This window comes from Pagrus pagrus (assembly GCF_965226575.1).
Source record: "Pagrus pagrus genome assembly, chromosome: 14".
NCBI classification, from domain to species: Eukaryota; Metazoa; Chordata; class Actinopteri; order Spariformes; family Sparidae; genus Pagrus; species Pagrus pagrus.
Genome location: NC_140198.1, coordinates 2881649 through 2901052, shown reverse-complemented (window position 1 = coordinate 2901052; position 19404 = coordinate 2881649). Strand labels below are relative to the sequence as shown.

Sequence of the window (19404 nt, the reverse complement as noted above, 5' to 3'; positions counted from 1 at the left end):
ATAAAACACACTCATGGTAATTCCTCTGTTTTACCGTTCAATATTGCATTTCTTTGCATGTTTCTCACTTTAGCCAGTCGTCATTTCGATGATTCCCATATCTGCTGTGCTTCCCACCAGTGTTTACATATCGGGGGAGGCCATCTGCTTCGTGTCGCGCCTGTTCTCCTGATCCCTCGGGCTTCTGCGGAAAGCACTAAGACCACATCACAAGCCAAGTTTCCATCCTGCTGTCGAGTTAATTTTAGGCAAACTTTTGAGAAGTCACAAAAAGTGAGACGTGAACGAGGAGCCTTTTCCTTCATCCTGTCTGAAGCCAACAAGCAGGCAGTAAAAAACACAAAACCAGCAGACGAGAAGTGTTTGAAGAAGCGATCAGTCACGAGCAAACTGCTGTTGTTGTTCTTTAGTGGAGACTAATGTCGGCCATATTTCATGCTGTCTGAATATGAAAACAAGAAAATGCCCTTGGCAGTTTTCTAACCGCGACAGGCCTCTTACTCCTGCAGAGAGAGCAGGTTTAACATTTCAGGAGGGGGCTGGTGCTGGACAAATATTTTGAGACCTCTCAGAAAAAAGCTAAATCCTCCTCTGAGCTGTGCAGCCAGACTGAGAAAATGATTTCTGTGGCTCCTCACTGTAAACATCCCGGATCAAGAAAACAATTTTTCTAACACCACGAGTCTCCACAAAGATGCTCTACAGCCGTGAAGTTTATTGGCGTATGCACAGGAACGCCAGCGCACACGTCTTTAAGCGAGGGAGTGTTGATTAAATGTGTTCTCGTGTGTTATTGCATCAATTATATGTGTGTGTTCCTTTTAAATTTGTTAATTAGTTCTTAATTAGTTTGATGAAATGGCTGCCACTTTAACTTAAACAGGTACAGATGAGCATTCATTTAAGCTCAGGCACACAGAACCTGACTCTGTGAAGTCTAATTTTAACTTTTAATCTGATACAAGATGAAACAACAGCCAACACGTCCTCGTACTTGACTCTCAAAACGATACGACAGGTGAACCGGACCTTTGGCAGACGCAGCTGTTGAGGTTAAGGCACTAAAAGTTACGTTACTTATTTAACTCTAGTTCTGTTCATATTTATGTTATACATGTTTACGTGACGGAAGCTGCTATGTCAAAGCAACTCATCGCTGATTTTCGGTTTCACGCTGGACATGGACAGCGGTCTCCTGGATGGAAGTCCTGTGTTTGTTTGTTCATCTGACCGTCCACCCCGTCCTCCTCCTCCTTCTTTTGCAGACTCTGTCGCTCTTTATGCTGCATGACTTCCTCCTTTGCTTCTATATAATTATTATGGCCACCAGAGGGCGTCGTAATAAGTTGACCTGCGTGGTTGTTTATCTGACGAGGACGAGCTGCCAGATTAAATGTACTTTTATAGAGATTTTAAAGGAACATTATGATTATTTGACCTTAAACATAGTTTGACAATAATTTTGACTGTACACTGACTTGTGTGAGAGTGCTGTTGTGATGATGTATTTTTGTTGGCTAACCTGGAAGTTAGCATCGGCCGGGTTCCCTCAACAAAACGCCTGTTGGATTTTTGAATTGGATTTTGGATTATTGGCAAAAATAACCTCAAGTTTCTGATCTGTCCAGGTTCTATTCACCCAGATAATCTCCACAGATGAACACCACTTTGTGATTTTTGAAGCGTAAATTAAATGTGTAGCGGTAAAAAGCTAATGTGGGCTACAAACTACGACATCACGCTCACATGACTTAAACGTCACCACCACTGAGCGTCTTACTGCACAATTACTGTACAGGTTTTCTATAAACTGATCAATGTACAAGTTGTAAAGTCAGAGTGAGAATAGTGTGTAACTAAAGTGGGCCTGTAAAGACGGACTAGTGAGTAGATGAGTCGACACTCGTTAGCAACCGTTGCTTTTAACACACCTTATTTCAGGCATTTAACTGAAAACCAATTAAAAAACTCAGACTTTGAGACGAGGGAACCTGATGTGCAAAAACTGGTTTCAGGATTTTAGGACTCGCAGCACTTTATTACCTCACAGTTTAATCTTGTGTCTCGCAGCCTAATTATTGGTACTTTTAACATGCTTGTAAAACCTCAAAGTTATTTATATTTCATTATCCAGTGTAGTTTAATAGGAGGCCTAGTAATCAGAGTTTCCTCTATATAAATTTAGTAAATGTCTCTTGCAGTAACGGCTAACGATGTCGACTCCCCCAGTTGGAGTTTAACTTCCTGCGTTCAAGCTGTAGACTTTCTTTCTCTTTGGTTTCAGTGTCTTCACTCTTTATAGCAGCACAGGTTTGAACAAATGCTAATGTGGCAACTATCACAACTTACGTGAGAAAAAGATCCAAGTGTTCCTGTTTTTGTAGAAACTGAGACTTGGCTGCAGTAGCCAGATGTTTGCAAATCTCTTCTTTGGCAAAGTTTAAAGCTCAGGGCGTTAATTCAGTGTCAATGTGAAACTTGTAATTACGTGTCGCACCACACACCTTTGAAATCAAATCTTTTTTCATGGCTGTCACCGGCAGATGAGAAGCACGTGAGGACAACAACCTCAGAGGGTTGAAGCGGGGCAGATGGATGGAAGATAAAGAGGAGGGAAACATGAAACAAATCTCTTTTCTCTCCGAGGCTCCCGTCCCCACACTCAGCCAATTAGCAGTAATTAAAATGGCCTCTTCCAAGAGTCACGGATAATTAATAGCCTGTATTTGCTCCCAGTTTTTCTCCCCTCCAATGTTTTTTTTTTGCCCAAATGCAAATGTAATTAAACTTCATAAACAGACGACTGATTAAGTGCAAATATTTGCCCTCTTAAAGCGGGCGGAGCATGAAATGATTATAATTGAATCAATGTTGTTTTCCTTCTCGCTGTTTGCAGAGATTGAAGCCAAGGAGGCCTGTGATTGGCTGCGAGCGGCCGGCTTCCCTCAGTATGTGCAATTATTCAAAGGTAAATATGAGGCTGTCAGTTTTTAGCCTGCGCCACGCGGCCAACGCCAAGATGATACAACAGATGATCTCAGGCAGCGACTCTTTGTTTCACTGTGTCTTGTTTGGCGTGTCAGACTGCAGGTTCCCCATCGACATCGAGTGGGCGAAGCGCGATCACCACTTCCTGGATAAGGATGCCCTCGACTCGCTGTGCAGGTAACAGGCGGCTGCTTCACAGGAAGTGTGGACATAAACACATTTAGCTCAGAACAGACAGGCAGCAGAAAAAACAACCTTTACAGTCTTCAGAGAAGAGTTCATAAGAGTCTGTGGTCACTGCGTTATATTATAGGTTTACGTCTTTATGTTATTTGGACCTCTTAAACTTCACACAAACCTTATCAATGATAGAAAATACTATAAAGATCTTGTTGGTCTGGATTTAAAAACCTGTATAAATAAGAAAATATATATTTGAGAGTTACAGAAGATATGACTATTATCAGCTGACCCGTCAGATCACGGAAATGAAGAATTATATTCACGGTATCAGATAAACCTCGAGTTCGACACCCTCTAACTTGAACCCTTCAGCAAAATTGACTCGGCCCTGTTTGATGATTTTCTGTTCAAGAGGGCAAAAACATGAATTTCACGTACAGTGGAGGAAGTTGGTTCGACTTTCTGGGTCACTCCATCGTCTCGTCCTACATACACAAACAGAAATGAAATACCGTTCACGCCAGCTCGATTATGTATCAGTGCTTCTATATGAAAAGTTCAAAACAAGCTAAAACACAACAGTTTAACAGCATTCACCACAAAATTGCAGCAATTTCACGGCAGTCTCCGACTCAGCTGAGTACACAAACCTCAGTGGAGCCGCTGCGATCGACCTGGTCGACCAGCGGCGCCGTTCAAGCTAACACCACGTGACAATCTTTAATCTTTGTCATTAAGTGAGTGAGGTGTAAAGTCTTACTTGAACATGGTGCTTTAACTTGACAGGAGGTTTGTAGATGAGACCAGGCTCACTTTAGTACAATGAAAGTCTTTACAGCTGCGTTTGCATTATGTCCCTTCAGTTGCCTTCATACCAATAAGTTTACATTACTAAAAGCCAAGTTCACCATAAGTCATACTTGAGTAAAAGTAAAGATATCGTGTTGAAATGTGTCTCTGGTGAAAGTGAAAGTCACACGTACTGAATGAACAGTACTCGATCAAAAGTCTAAAAAGTATCTGATATTAAATGTACTTAAGTATTAAAAGGACAAGGCAAATTAAAGTCAATTTATTATATATATTTACAGTTTGTGATCTGCAAAGTAACTAAAGTTACCAAAAAATGTAATGGAGTAAAAGTACAGAAACACGATTCATAGAAACATCCTGCTCAACAACGACTCATCGATCTGTGGCCAACATGATGCTGCACTGGAGCAGTTGCAGGTTCGGTGCCTTGCTCAAAGGCCCCACAACAGTGGTGATGAGGAGGAAATCGAAGTGCTGCCGTCTCTTCAGATTTATCCTGCTGGTCCAGGGATTAAACTCGCTGCCTCCTGGTCGTATCATATCACATGTGATTTTCTAAACACATAAAGTTTCAGTAATTTTCAGATTGTCACTGTTGGATTGAGCCTCATTTGCATCCGTCAGAGAGTTTAATACGCCGCATAATGATGATGAATGATGAAAGTGTGACGCAGTGTGGCAGTGTAAGATTATTATTAAATGACACTTCCCAGTCTAACCACTGTTTCTTCCTCTCTCAGGAGATTAAGCACTTTAAACAAATGCGTGGAAATGAGGCTGGAGCCGCGGAGATCAAAACGCAGGGTGAGTGTTGAAAGCAAACACCGAGAAACTCAAACGCAGCAGGAGGCTCCAGCAGGAAGGAGCCGGAGCCGCGGGGAGCGTCGCACCGTGGAAATCTCCACATTAAGCTTCACTTGGTTTTGACTGATATCAGCTGATCAGTCCTCCTCCTCCTCCTCACTTCTCTTTCTAGGAAAAAGTGAAGTGAGGAGGATTAATGCTGGTGTTTGTTTGAGACGCCTCGATGTTCAGTGCCGTCAGTTTGCACCTTTGTGTTTACGTGATGTGATAAGATTTGAGCCCGCAGGCTGCATGTCGACAGTGTGGAGAAACAAAGTCCCTGCAACACAAATACAACACAACTGACAATATTGTCAGTGATGATGATATAATAATATCGTGAAAACAATCAGGCGTGGTGGTAATGAGCCTTAACGCTGGCTGCCAACCGCCATACAACTGAAAAAGAAGAAGAAACTGCAGTTAGCAGCAGTTAGCAGTTAGCTAGCTGTCGTGTGGCTGCTACTAGAGTAAAAAACAGACAAAACACACAATAAACAAAGCTGAGATGAGTTTGACCGAGAGCTTCTTTTTCAAAATGTACACAGATGTCGTGATAATATCGTAAACAAAATAAGATTTCTTCATCTCATTATCGCACATTTTCTTCATGACATCCTTCATTATTCTGACTTTTAAGAATCTGACTGAATTCTGGAAAAGTTTTTGTTTTTAAAAATATTTAAACATTTATTCTGGTAGAATCAGACTGTGAGGACTTTAAATGAAGAACATGTCCAACAGTCCTGCTGAAACTGAAAGTGACGACTGACAAAAACATCTTTTAACTTTAGTGAAAACGGTACGAAACAGTCAGGATACGTCATCATAACGTCGTAACGGTGGTACTTGGGGGGCCTGATATTTTCTGAGGTGCTACACGGTGTGAAAAGTTTGAGAAACGATGATCTAGAGTTGAAAATAATCGAAAGTTTAAATTTACAGAACAAGTAACATGTATGTAAACTTCTTCTGTATAGAGAGAAATGACTGAAAAAGCAGAATTAATATCAACTTCCCATAATGCAATAATGATTTTATACTCGACACAATCCTACATTTTAAATTCTGAATATAAAGTTAGCCCACATGCTGAAGAGTGTGATGTTTGTGTGAATGTATAGTGATGTTCATGCTGGTACAAATTATTGTGAACATCGTTGTGTTTGTGTGTACTTCAGGCCTCAGTGTTTGTGTTTGTGTGTATTGTGTTTGCCTACATGTCTCTCCTGCATACATCAGTGTCGGTGTGTATTTAGTTTGAATATTTGTGCCACACTCAGATTTCTGTACGTCTGAACCGTCCTTCTTCTTCTTCTTCCAGGGAGACGACTGTGACGTAGAAGACTTCTGTGCCATCAGCCCCAACTGGACCTACGACAGGCGGACGCGACGATGGCGTCGCCTCAAGTCGACAGCGGACTTCCTCCGCCTGTCCGACAGCCCGACCGGACCCCAGGACGTGTCTCTGTGTGATGTCGGTGACCACCATGACGTCTGCTCCATCCACAGCTCCAGCAGCACCGAGAGCGAAGGCCACGACAGACACAAGAGTCACAGAGACGCCGCAAACACCTCCGCTACTGCTACCGCCAGCACCACGGACCAGGAGACCAGCAGGAGCTCCTCACGCTGCTCCTCCTCAAACAAGACGTCCCTGGACACTTCGTTCAGTGGACCGCCCTCCCCCTGTGGAAGTGGTGGAGGATCGTCCAGCATGAGTCAGGAGGCCGAAGGCTGCTTCCCAGACAAACCGCCCAGGAAGAAGGGCACCAGTTTGCTGAAGAAGATGGAGAAACTGAGGCTGAGGGGATCGACCGGCCTCCTCCCTTCTGCTCACAGCAGCAGGAGTCGGCATGTCGTCAGCAGGCCGGTCCTGGGCCAGGAGGAGGAGAGGATGGAGAGGCTGCACTGCCCGTCAAGGTGAGGACTGTGGATTGTAATCTTTCAGAAACAAAGACAGTTTTAAAGCTGTTTCCAGAACGATCACAGACTCTAACCTGTATCTTTTACTAGTTATTGCTTCAACTACACACCGTTCCCTGTGCAGCTCTAACTGTGGAGCTCTCTCTCCCTGAATGTCTCCAGTCTGCAGGTTCGACCCGGCAGCCGGGAGTCCTCCTCGCCCTCGTCCACTCACACCATCAGCAGCAGCAGCAGTAACAGCCAGTCGGAGAGCAGCAGCACTGTCAGCACGCCCAGCCCGGTCACGCGGGTCAGGAGTAACTGCAAACGCTCCAACAGTGGTGTCGGGGTCGGCGGTGGAACGACCCGGAGCAACCAGAACCATCCAGGAACAGAGGTCAGTTACAAACATGAGGCCTTATTATCAGATCTACAATAAGTACCTTTCTGTTAAACCTCCTCTCATCCGTCTCTTCTCCCTCTCAGGACTACAGGAACCAGATCAACAACAACAACAACAGCCTCCACGAGAGTCTGGTCTTCCAGATCCCCCACGGACACAAACCGGGGACCTTCCCCACCTCCCTCGCACACAAACACGCCATCCTGTCCCCCATCATCGACAACACCAACGTCAACTGGAGGACCGGGAGCTTCCACGGTTTCCGGGGGCGACACAGCGTCCGCCATGGCACGTCATCGCTGGCCACCGGTGACCAGGACCCCTCGTCCTCTTCCTCCTGTGACGTCCCCAGTCCGCTCGCTGCGCTGGAGCACCGGCTGAGCATCTACGACAACGTGCCCGACGACCAGCAGCTGTCTGGAAGCGACGGCGGCAGCGGAGGGAGCGTCAGCGATGCAGAACGGATGGGCGAGGAGTCAGAGGTGGGTCACAAGACTGTTGCACAGATGTATGTAGGTGTGGAAGTCTGGTCTAACTTCTCCTTTATTTATGCTTCAAACATTTACTCTCCCAGGACGTTTCACACAAGTGCAACACCAAACATGTCTCTGAAGAGACGCTGCATCATTGACCCACTAACTTGTTCAAACGGGGATAACTGCGCAGACAAAAACACACAAAAGACACAGAATCCAAAATATTAAACAACTTTATTTTCTTGTTTTTCCTCCCAGTTTTCTAGTCATCCATTTAGGAACAGGTAACACCGTGTAGGCGGACGACATGCGGTTCCTTTGAAGCATCGAGGGATATTAACAGTTTCAATCCTTTAAAACAGTTTATACTGATTATATTACATATGATACTAACAAATACACGGCAATATGAACAGGTGTCTAGGCCTTTAGTTAGGAATATTTAATACAGGTATATAACATTTAAAATAACTGGTTCTGGTGCCACAAGCACATCTTGAAAATGTCCAGACGTCTCGTTAAAAGTATCCAGTGGTTTCACACTTATAATGTGGAAACACAGTCCTGAACAGTGGTGTCTGGCTTGTAACTTAAACATCTGGGAACGAAGCTCCTTCTAGCTGGAGGAACAATGACAATGCAGAGGGGAGTTGCTCTGTTTAACAACAGGTGACCTCTGTTGAAGTGAGTCTGTCCGTGAGCCGTCACTATGTTGGAGGATCAAATTTAACGGCCCAGATTTACTGCAGTTATTTCTTATATTTCGTTTGTGGATTTGTTCCAGAAATGACAGAACAGGTCAGAGAGAGACGAACAGTAAAATGATGACTTTGTAAAGTAACTGAATAGTCGCCGTTCAGGATCAACATGTACGATTATGGTTATTTTGTGAATTATGCCATCTGTGCCCTTTGGTAAAGGTTTTGGTGCTTCACCAATCAAATACATATCAAACACAACATCAGGAGCAGCCTCTCTGTGTCTCTTTGGCTCTGCTGCCTCTCGGCTAAAGAAAAGATAAAACCCCCTTAAAATAAAGTCAAATAAAAAGACAGGTTATTCAATAAAGGACAGTGATTCTGCTTAGCTCAGCACCATATGGAGTTTTCCCATAAATCCGGGAATCATTTTGTGAGTGCTCGTATCAAACTCCATCTTTAGATTGAAGCTGTACAATCATCTCCGACTACTCGCAGTATATTAATCATCTTCACCTCAGAAGTGTTTCTGTCTGGAGGAGAGGAGCAGCCATTTGGGGGGAAAAGTTGGAACCCTCTGTGACAAGAAGATGGCAGCCATGGAAGTAAAAGTTGACATAAAATATGATAGAAGTGATTAGGTAATGGCTTTTAAGGAACCAGTTATATTTCTTTTACTCCTGAAACTGAGTGTTAAACCTTTCCTCCAAAAAGTGACGTATGGCAATCAAAGTCCTAAAGTCTGCTGACTCAGCCATCTGAAGAGAAAGTTTAAAGGATGCATACAGCACTGTCAAAAAAATGAATTTGTCCTGTTTTCTCTTCTTCTTGTCACGTACTTTACTTACTTTTTGTCAGTCTAGTTTGGTAAACTGTAAAATCTGACAAAGTGACTTTATTCTGAAAAAATCTAGGAAACTCGTTTTCTCAAAAAAACTGATTTTCTGAGGTAATCAGTCAACTTTTAAAATGTTTAGTGTAGCGTGAAGTTCCTCATTTGATGAAAGCTTCCTTTCATTTTTTCCCTAATTTCTGCTGCCCTCTCTCAGATGAGTCGACTGTTGGCGGGCGAAGACGTTTTCTCGGCTCTGGACAGCGTTTTGGAGAGAATCAGCGACCTCCAGCAACTCGTCTCCACCTGGTCTGAAAATCTATCCGAGGACGACTTTCAGAGAGGTTCCTCCTCCTCTACGTCCTCCTCCTCCTCCTCGTCTTCCCCTTCTTCCTCCCAGGACTCGCCTGCCCACGGCTCCTCAGCCGCCTCCCCTCGCCCCTCCTCCCCCAGCCACATCCACCTGGAGGTGCAGCATCCGGAGGAGACGCAGGAGGAGGAGGAGGAGGAGGAGGCGGAGAGCCGTGAGAAGGTACCGGTGAACGGCGAGGAGCCGGAGAGGAGATCGCCACAACCCAGGAGCAGGTGAGGAAGCTTGGAGTGTAACACTATTAAAGAAGTTATATCAAGTTTTATTTATAGGGCATATCATATTTCACAAGCAATATAAGTCAAAGCGGTAAAAACAGATCATTAAAGAGAAAGTCGACACAGAAAACTCAATAACATTGCGGTGACATTTAACTTCCTCAGTTGAAAGCCAATTTCTGTTCTGGCATCAAAATTCAGGTTGTGGAAATACAAACTCATTAGTGGACACTTTTAATTGCTCCGGACATTTGTAAATGAGCCCTAATGACGGCTGGAGGGGTTTATTCCTTCAGGCATCAACCAGAGTGAAGGTGGAGCCACTGTGAGGCACTTAAGATAAAAGCAGCAGCCTCATGGTGAACAGGTTTGATCGTCTCTTTATGGAGCTGCTTTTATACGTCTTAGTTGTTGCATTTGTTCTCATATATAGAGCAATAAAAAGTTATGAAGCCTCTCCTGAAATGTAGAGTCAGCCACATCATCAGTGTGTGCTGAAGGACGCCGCTTGTTTCTCATTCTCAGCTCTGAATGTTTTACAGGCTTAGTTTTAATATAGGCGCCCAATTACGTGTGTCTGGATGTGCACTGTGCCGCAATAACACGGTGGCTTTGACGGGGACGTCCGTCAGTCCAGCACTTATTAACCTCAACTTCTGGATACATTGAAATTGATTCATTGATTGAAATCTTAGCAAAGCAATAGCATGAATATTAGCAGGGATAGTGAACGCTGGCACTCCGACAGAAGTTCGTCTTGTGTATCGAGCAGCTGCAGAGTTGGTTCGTGGTCAGACTGTAACCTGTACGGTACGTTTACTGCCACCTGACAACTCCTCTGCTAAACTTTCCCTCCACTCTGGATGCTAACACCGGTCTCTCACCTCCAAGAAGGTCCTTCGAATCCCACTGGGGGACGGCCTGCATGTTCTCCCCGTGCTTGAGTGGGTTTTCTCCGAGTTCTCCGGTTTTCCCCACCATCAAAAACATGCACAAATAGGTTGAATCTCCACCTTGAGCAAAGGCACTTGCTAAGATCTGGAGTTGGTCCCTGGGTGCCCACTGCTCCCTCGGGATGGATTAACTGCAGAGCAGCAGCTTCACTTCTTCTTTATGCACATGGATCTCTTTTATTAGGGCATCTAGAGATCTTAACATGTAGTTACAACAGAAAACAACGTCATTTTAATCCAATAACTTAATATTTTCAGTAAAACGATCTGAGTAACTACGCTTATTTTCTTGAAGAATGTGTTTGTGAACTCTGCAGCATGATTAGTTCCTATTTCTCTTGTTAAAACTGGCACTTTTTGTGTGTCTGCATTTCCAGCAGAGTGAGCCAGCAGCTGCACTGGTCCAGCGAGCAGAGCCTGCCCTCCCTACCCACCAGTCCAGGAGTAGAGAACCAGTCCGTCTCCCAGTTCCTACTGCTGCAGAAACTCTCCCTGCTCAAACTCACCGCTCTCATGGACAAATACTCCCCGTCCAGCAAACAGGGCTGGAACTGGTAAGAAGTGCGAAAGGACGGAGGTTCAGTGAAGTTTTTGGGGTGATTTCACGAGGGTTCAGCAGAGGTGTGGGAAAGTGAGAAGCAAAAAATAAGCTGTAGAAAGTATTCCCAGATTTGTTGCTCCTGCACAGCTGCATGGAGAAACGTATCAAGGAAACCACTGTGGAAAGGAGGGCAGGTGGGTGGGCCGAGGGTAAATATTTCAGGCAGCCTGTTCAGAGGATTCATTCATTATTCATGGCTCAGGTGCAACCTTGCCTCGGCGTAAAACAACAACAGCATGCTTCAAGAGGAATAAACAACCCAAGGAAGGAGTACGAGTGCCTCACCATGAGTCTGTAATCCTGGCAAATCAGAGGGAAGTTCCTCTCTGCTCGCTTGTTAAACTCGCATTAGACTTTTTTTTTTTTTACTTTTAAAGCAACTTTCGTGCTTTATCTTATAATTATGAAGAGGACAAGCCCTAAGAGACACAGCAGTACTAGCAGGAGGAGAAGGGACACAGACTGTCTTCGAATTGAGTTTGCAGACGGCTGAGATCAAACGGTGTCTGTTTTAAACGCAGTTTTTATTGACGTAGATGGATTTAACGAGATCAGTGCGTCGCCTCCTACACTGTTGGTGCAATAAGCCCTCATGCAAAATTGAGACAAATTCATTTTTTGAGAATAATAAAACATTTCGATATCCTGCTTGTTTCCCCTGCTTAACGTTTGTATTTACTAATGTGTTCTGAGAAAACACATGACCTTCTTGTTTTCTGCTTTGGTGGAAAACCAGTTAGCTTTTTTGCCGAGGTTGTTATGCTCAGTGAGATAAGGCTGAATGTGGGAACCGGGCGTCGAACAGAAAACCCTCCTGAAACGACTCCTCGTGGATATTCGTCTTTTAATTTTCAGGATCAAACATGGCGTAACAGTCGCTCTGCGGCACCAGGGAGGTTACCTGCAGGTTTAGCATTTCATACCGCTCCATTTAACAGAGTTTAGACTTGAATCACATGAAAGGGAGGAAAAATGAACAGAAATCATGTGAGACCTCACCTCCAAGGATAAAAAGAAGAAAATATTGAGTTATAATTTGTTTCAACAAAGGAGGAGATTTGAATGAACACACACTCTGAAGTGCAAATGACTCCTGTTCCTTCACCTCAACACATCGTCTTCTTTCACCCCACAAAGTACATGTATGTTGAGTTACATTACTGTTGAGTTGTTTAGAGTTTTTAGGCTGATGTAAGGAGGATTTAGTTGTAGTGCAATCTCATGAGTTGAAAGTTGAAGTTGAGCAGGTAGTATCCAGTACAAATAATGTACTTTTGTATCATCCAAGTAAATTGTGTCAGTATGCTGCTCCAGGATGCATCTCTCGTTGGTTGTTGTGGTTTGAAAGTACGGATGTAATCATCCCGATTTCAACTGTAAATATCAAACATGTTTGATATTATCGGGGCGGCCCCTGATGAGTCTGAAGTCTTCAGGAGGCTTTAAACCGGATCGGTAAACCCGTCAAATTAGAAAAATGTTCTGGGTTGAATGGGAAAAAGCCCTAGATAATATGAATCCAACATACTGTATGATAGCAAAGATTAATTCATAATAATAATATATATATACGTATATAAACACAACATAACATTGATGATGGGCTGGATCCAAAACATTTAAATCAAAAGATGGACTAAAACTGAAACAGTCACGTCTTGACCACATACTCCAGCAATCAGAAGGAAATCTCTTCAGGCTTCAACAATCAGCTGTTGTCATCTCAGTGATTTAATTACTGATGCCAAAACAAGTATTAGATAATTTAGCAACAGCAATTAGCCACTGATTGGGACGGTTGATACTTAGACTCTTCCCTCAAAAAGAGCTGCTGTTAAATATAGAAGAAAAACCGGAAAGAGGTCTGAAAAGCACTTAGAGTGCATCTGTGCTAACATTCTCTCTTTGTGACTGTGCACTTACAGAGCTACCATGTAACTTTTAGGCTGATGAGCAAAGTAGAGAAGAGATTTCATTACTGATTGTTGGAGTGCTTTGGATCCCTCTTATTAAACATGACTATTACAAGACTGCACATTTAGCCAGAGTGCACTCTGCCCTGCAGCTTCACAGAGTTAAAAGCTAAAAAGCATTTCAGCGTTCTGTGCAGTTTTCAAAAAACTAGACTTTTTTGCGTCCCCCACATCTGGACCGATGTAAGTGTCCAAAAGAAAAGAAAACAAAAAAATTAGTATTACTGCTAAGTCGTCTTATTAATGGTTAAAATGTTGAGAAACATGAGAAAAAGTTCAGAACAGTCTTTCCAGAAGTACAATCTCTTTGATCGACGTCCGTTTCTTCTCCAAGCCTGCATGTTTTTCCTGCAGAGCTGATTTGAATGGCGAACACATTTTAGCGATCACTGGGGACTTATGTAATCAAAAAGTGTTTATTTGGCTCTTCCTTCAAAAGGAAACACATCCAACAGCAGCCAAGTTGAGCATTTTTATACACTCGACTGGTTAAGATTGTAAACTCCCTCGAGAGCTGCAAAACAATTTCTGAGCATACTTTAATTTTCTGACTGTTTCCTCAGTGCCGTTTGATTGTTTGCTAAAAATTGGAGGACTGAGATTTTCTCTGTCACCTGTAGGACTGTTCCTAAACCGCTGAGGAAGACCAAGGCGGTGGAGGTGAAAGGGCGGCGGGTCTTTGGGCTTCCTCTGCTCGTCAGCGTCCAGCAGACAGGAGAGCCTCTTCCTCCCAGCATCCTCAGAGCCCTGGTCTACCTGAGGACCGAGTGTCTGGACCAGGTGTGATTGAAATAAATGTCATTGTAGCATTCTTTTAATTCGAATCCTTAATACCACCAATAAGACTCTTCTGTTGGGATTTAATTGGTGTTGTGTTGTCCCCCAGGTGGGTCTTTTCCGGAAGTCAGGGGTGAAGTCTCGTATCCAGTACCTCCGTGAGCTGGTGGAGTCCGACCCAGACGGCGTTTCATACGACACTCAGTCTGCTTTCGACGTGGCCGACATGGTGAAGCAGTACTTCAGAGACCTGCCTGAACCCGTCTTCACCAGCAAACTCTGCGAGTCCTTCCTGCACATTTACCAATGTGAGCAGTTACTACACTTATCATTATTTATGTAGTTTTATTCATGTATGAAACATGTAAGGCTCATTTTTCTAAATCTGTTTTTGTTTCTCCTGTCAAAACTTTTTCACACTTTTTTTTGTTGAAACCACATGAAAAAAAAAGTTTTGTTAGAATGTTTTTCTTCTTCTTTTGTAGAAAAAAATCATTTTTGTTTTCATTTTTTTTTTCTCCTACCGAAAACAAAATCACAATTTTTCTACAAAAAAAATTCTGACAAAACGTTTTTTTCATGCTGTTTCACAAATGAAAGAAAAATCCTGATTTTGTTTTTTTTTCTTTTCTTTTTACTCAGTTTCACATGTTTTTTTTAAAAAAATCTTCTGGAAAATTTTGTTTCTACGACCAAAACTTGTAAAAAAAAAAAAAAAAAAGATTTTTCTTTGTGTGAAACCAAGAAAATTTTCAGGAATTCATTTTTCTTTTTGTTGAAAAATCCTGATTTTGAAGGATTTTTTTTCTTTCATGTGTGAAATAAAAAAATGCTCCATGTGTGAATTTGTATTTCCCCTCGCAACAAAACTTTTTTTTTTTTAAAAACGTTTTTTTTCCCCAAAACTTTTTTTCTCCTACCAAAATGTTTGGTTTTCATAAAATATTTGTCGTTTTCACTCCATTTCACACATAACAAAAAAAATCCTCTGGGAAAAAAAAAAAATCGGGATACTTAAAAGTGCTACTGTTGGATCTCAGTTTCATGCATAACATTTTAGGAGAAATCTGTATTTTTATGTGTGAAAAAGAAGTTTTTTGCAGGACAACTTGTCATTTATATATTTTAGTGTACCTCATTAAGGGTTTGTTTTTTTTACTACCACCAAAACTTTTTGTCTGAGTTCTTTTTCTCCAGAATTTCTTTTTTTTTTTCATGATTACAATACTTTTATTACTTCTCATGGTTTATTGACCTGCATATGTTGTACAGACTTTAGGGATATGAAGAGTTCAAGGGCTTAAAATATTAACTGGTTAGCTTTCTGTTTTTTAGATTTTCCAAAGGATCAGCAGCTGGTCGCAGCTCAGGCGGCCATCTTGCTGCTTCCTGACGAGAACAGGGAGGCGCTGCGGACGCTGCTGTTCTTCCTGCGGGACGTGGTGGCCTGCGTGGACGAGAACCAAATGACCCCGACCAACATCGCCGTTTGTCTGGCGCCGTCGCTTTTCCACCTCAACACCCTGAAGAGAGACGCCAACGCACCGCGGTGAGCTGAGGCCACAGACGCCGTCACGTTGCCTCTGATTTATTCTGTTAACAAGCTCAAGGATGGAATTCAACTTCAGCAAACATCTCTGTAAAAGATGGAAATGGGTTGACCCACATTTTCACGGTTACATAAGTGTCAGCAGCAGTTACATAATCCCTCTGCTGTGAGGTGTGGAGTCCACACTCTGTCTCACTTTAATTTGATTTTGGTTTTGTTGGACTAAAGAACAAAACAATCATAACAACTCAAACACTTGTCCAAGTCTTAGCTCATTAACTGCACATTGTTTTTGTGATACTTCATCTGGAGTTTATTTTCTCATCAGTGCTGTGCTTTTCATCACTTCCACGTGTCCTTGAACACATCACGAAGGGTGGTTTTAAGAATGATCCCCTAGAAACAAATAAAACTCACGCAGTTCTCACTGATTTCAGATTAAGTTTCAAATCTCTACAAGCTGTTTTTTTATAAGTTTTATAAGATACTGAAATGAATAGACCACATTCACACAGCGGCCATTTACCTGCGACGTCCCGCTCAGGGTGGGAAGCTCAGATGTTGGGATAATGTTGTGCTGCTGTGTTCCGGTTTGCAACTTGTATAAACGTAAGTAATCTGACGAATCGTTAACATTTCACCGCTTCCTGATTGTAGATGGTGAAAACCAGGATGGACATCGGGCCGTATATCATGAAAAAACAACATATCTGATAATGCATTAGCTAACATTAGCATTCAGCAACTTCCCATCTAACGTTACTTTCTGACAGCAGTGCGACATTTAAGCTTCCCACCATGAGCGTGACGTCAGAAGAAAATGGCCTCTGTGTGATTATGGTCTATGGAAGGTGGGATACCAATGTTTATAAAATAGTCCATCAATGTAAAGATTACAGACTCTATAGTGATTAAATGATTAGTTTCATTGTCGATTAAACTGTTGATAATTTTCTCGACTGATCAGTTTGTTGTTTGGTCTTTAAAATGAAGAAAACTATCCATCAGTGTTTCCAAAAGTGCAAGATGACGTCCTCAGATGTCTTGTGTTCTTAAATGTCATAGTGGAGTAAAGAAAGCAGGAAATAAAATCACATTTAAAAAGCTAGAAAACAGAATTTTGATTAAAAAATTGTGTATATTGATTATCAAAGTAGCTGCCGATTAATCATTACAGCTCTTAAAATATGCAAAACCCCTTCGTATGATCCTTTGAAGGATCCTGACTTCACCCTTGGTATGGATGCGTGTGTCAGAATGTGTGTGTTAGCCGTCACACACAGCCGCTCGGCATTTAGCTGCCATGGAAACGTGTTTTTCTTCCTCCTTTTGTTGCTTCATTAGAGGCCGTGTTTCCAAACTTTTCGTTCTCACAGTTGACATCACCTCTGGATCCGATCCAGCTGCACACACACACACACACACACACACACACACAGACGCACACACTTTGTCTCTGTAATGAAAAGCTGTCAGCACAGTTTACACTGAGAGCACGTTACATAACCTCCACCGATTTCCATCTGGCCGCAGCTTCCCTCCCTGATATGAAAGATATTTTCTATCTGCTCTCGAGCTGAAACAGGAAGTTATAAACAGGCGTGACAGAGAGAGGGAGGGGAGATAAAGAGAGGGGACAGAGTGAGACTGTCCAGAATGATAATGGCCGTGCAGTTGGTGGTTTGTATTATTGGGAAATGAGCTTAATTATTAGGAGACACTCAGGAGTCCCATCAGTGTCTGCAGACCATTTATCTGGGCTCAGAGTTTGTTCTGCACAAGGTCTTTACTTTATTCAAGCGTTGCTCAGCATCAGTGGAAGAAAACTTAAAATCACTCTCACATTTTAAAACCAAAATTTACGTGTATAAGCATTTTTTTAAACGATGGTACATCAGTTAAAATAGGCAAGTTTGCCTTTCTGTTTCTTTTTCCTGATGTGCCATGTTCAATGTCTTGATTGCATCATGGAGGCCAGTGACAATGTAACTGCGGTAACTTTAGTATATCTCTTTCAAACTCAACAAAGACTCAATGATGTTAGAGATGGATGGAAAAGCATTTATGATTTTATTTATTTTGTTTTTATGAAAAAAAAAATCCAGATTTTGGAAACTGGAAACCAAAATATTGTGATCATCCCCCTTCTCCACACATTTATCATCCATCTTGTTTCCTTTTACTGTTCTCTCTTTTCTGTTGTCCTTTTTTCCCCCATCCACCCTCACATCGTCTCCCTCATCCACTTTTTCCTCTTCTTCCTCTCATCTTCCTCCTGATATCTCCCACCCCCTTTCCTCATTCTCCTCCTCCTCTCTGTGTTTCCTCTATCATCACTTTCTCCTCTTCCTCCTGTACTTTCCTCCCTTCCTTTTCATCTCCACCTCTTCCTTGTTCCACTGTGGCTCTGTTCCTCCCTTCAGGCTCACAAGACAGTAGATGGAAATGACATAACGATACAATCAGCACTTTGTGCCTCCCTGTTCCTGAAAGCCAAAGTCCCAGCTCTGTCAGAAATCATGTCACACTTTGTGTTGGGAACAAAACTCTTTTTCACTTTTTAATGGTCTCACCACCTGTCCGACTGGCTCATCTTGTATTAAGTGTTGGTGTCTAATTTTCCAAAATTCTGACTTTTGATTTTCCAGTTTTGTGGTGCTGAAAAGAGCGTGTGCTGTTTGACTTGACAAAATGCTGTTTTTAATAAATTTCTGGCTTTTTTTCCCAAAAAAGTCTGACTTTTCTCTAAACTTTTTCCCTAAATTCTGACTTTTTCCCCTAACTTTTTCTCAGAATTCTGACTTTTTCCCAAAAATTCTGACTTTTCCCTGTAACTGTTTCTCAGAATTCTGACTTTTTCCCTAAACTTTTCCCCAAAATTCTGTTTTTTTCCCTGAACTTCAGTCAAAACTTTTTGGGGGAAAAGTTAAACAAATTTGTGAAGTGAAACCAAAGGAAAAATAATTTCCAAAGAATCCCGAAGAATTTTGAAGATTCCCAAAGAATCCCGAAGTTTTCCGAGAATACCCGAAGTTTTCCGACGATTCACGGAAATTTCCGAAGAATCCTGAAAATTCCCGAAGATTTCCCTAGAATTTTTTGAAAATTCAGAAGAATCTCCGAAAATTCCTAAGCATTTCTGAGGGGGGTGGAATTATGAAGATTTTTTTTCTTTTAATTCTGACATTCTTTTTTGTTTGTTGTGTATTCTCAGTCAGACTGTGGGTGATAAAGTCAGATTTTTTAGGAAAAGTTGAGGGGAACAGTCAGAATGTGGGTAAGAAAGTCATAATTTAGAGAAAAAGTTGAGGGGAAAACTGAGGATTTTGAGACATTTTGTTTTTTATGAAGTAAAGCAAAGGGAATAGAAAGCAAAAGAATTTCCGAACTTTTCCGAAGATTTCCGAAAATTCCAGAAGTTTTCCGAAGATTTACGAAAATACCCGAAAATTTCCAAAGATTCCCGAAGTTTTCCGAAAATACCCGAAGATTCCCGAAGAATCCCGAAAATTTTCGAAGCTTTCTGAAGAATTTTCTAAAATTCCTAAGAATCTCTGAAAATTTCGAAGCATTTCTGAGGGGGGTCGAATTATGAATAATTTTTTTCTTTTTTTCCTTTTACTTCTGACATTCTTTTTTTTGTGTGTGAGTATTCTCAGTCTGGGTGATAAAGTCAGAATTTTGAGGAAAAGATGAGTGGAACAGCCAGAATTGTGAGGAGAAGTTGAGGGGGAAAGTCAGAATTTCAAGGGGAAAAGTCAGAATTGTGAGCAAAAGTTGAGGGGAACAGTCAGAATGTGGGTAAAAAAGTCAGGATTTTGA

At 42.2% G+C, this 19404-nt stretch overlaps 1 protein-coding gene across 3 annotated transcripts in view; it reads left to right on the top strand.

Annotated features, from left to right (window-relative positions):
- The window catches only part of LOC311269387 (rho GTPase-activating protein 7), a gene marked incomplete at its 5' end in the record, with an annotated part of 107893 nt that overhangs the window by 72060 nt on the left and 16429 nt on the right, over positions 1-19404 (top strand). For 2 of the 3 annotated variants that reach the window (XM_084373517.1, XM_084373519.1), the window contains 11 exons: positions 2897-2968; positions 3084-3165; positions 4725-4788; positions 6152-6750; positions 6916-7129; positions 7219-7617; positions 9359-9726; positions 11060-11236; positions 13877-14036; positions 14143-14341; positions 15369-15582. In XM_084373517.1, the coding sequence (XP_084229643.1) occupies positions 2897-2968; positions 3084-3165; positions 4725-4788; positions 6152-6750; positions 6916-7129; positions 7219-7617; positions 9359-9726; positions 11060-11236; positions 13877-14036; positions 14143-14341; positions 15369-15582 (2548 nt within the window). The remainder of the gene's footprint in view (positions 1-2896; positions 2969-3083; positions 3166-4724; positions 4789-6151; positions 6751-6915; positions 7130-7218; positions 7618-9358; positions 9727-11059; positions 11237-13876; positions 14037-14142; positions 14342-15368; positions 15583-19404) is intronic. The other variant, XM_084373518.1, reaches the window with a different exon arrangement.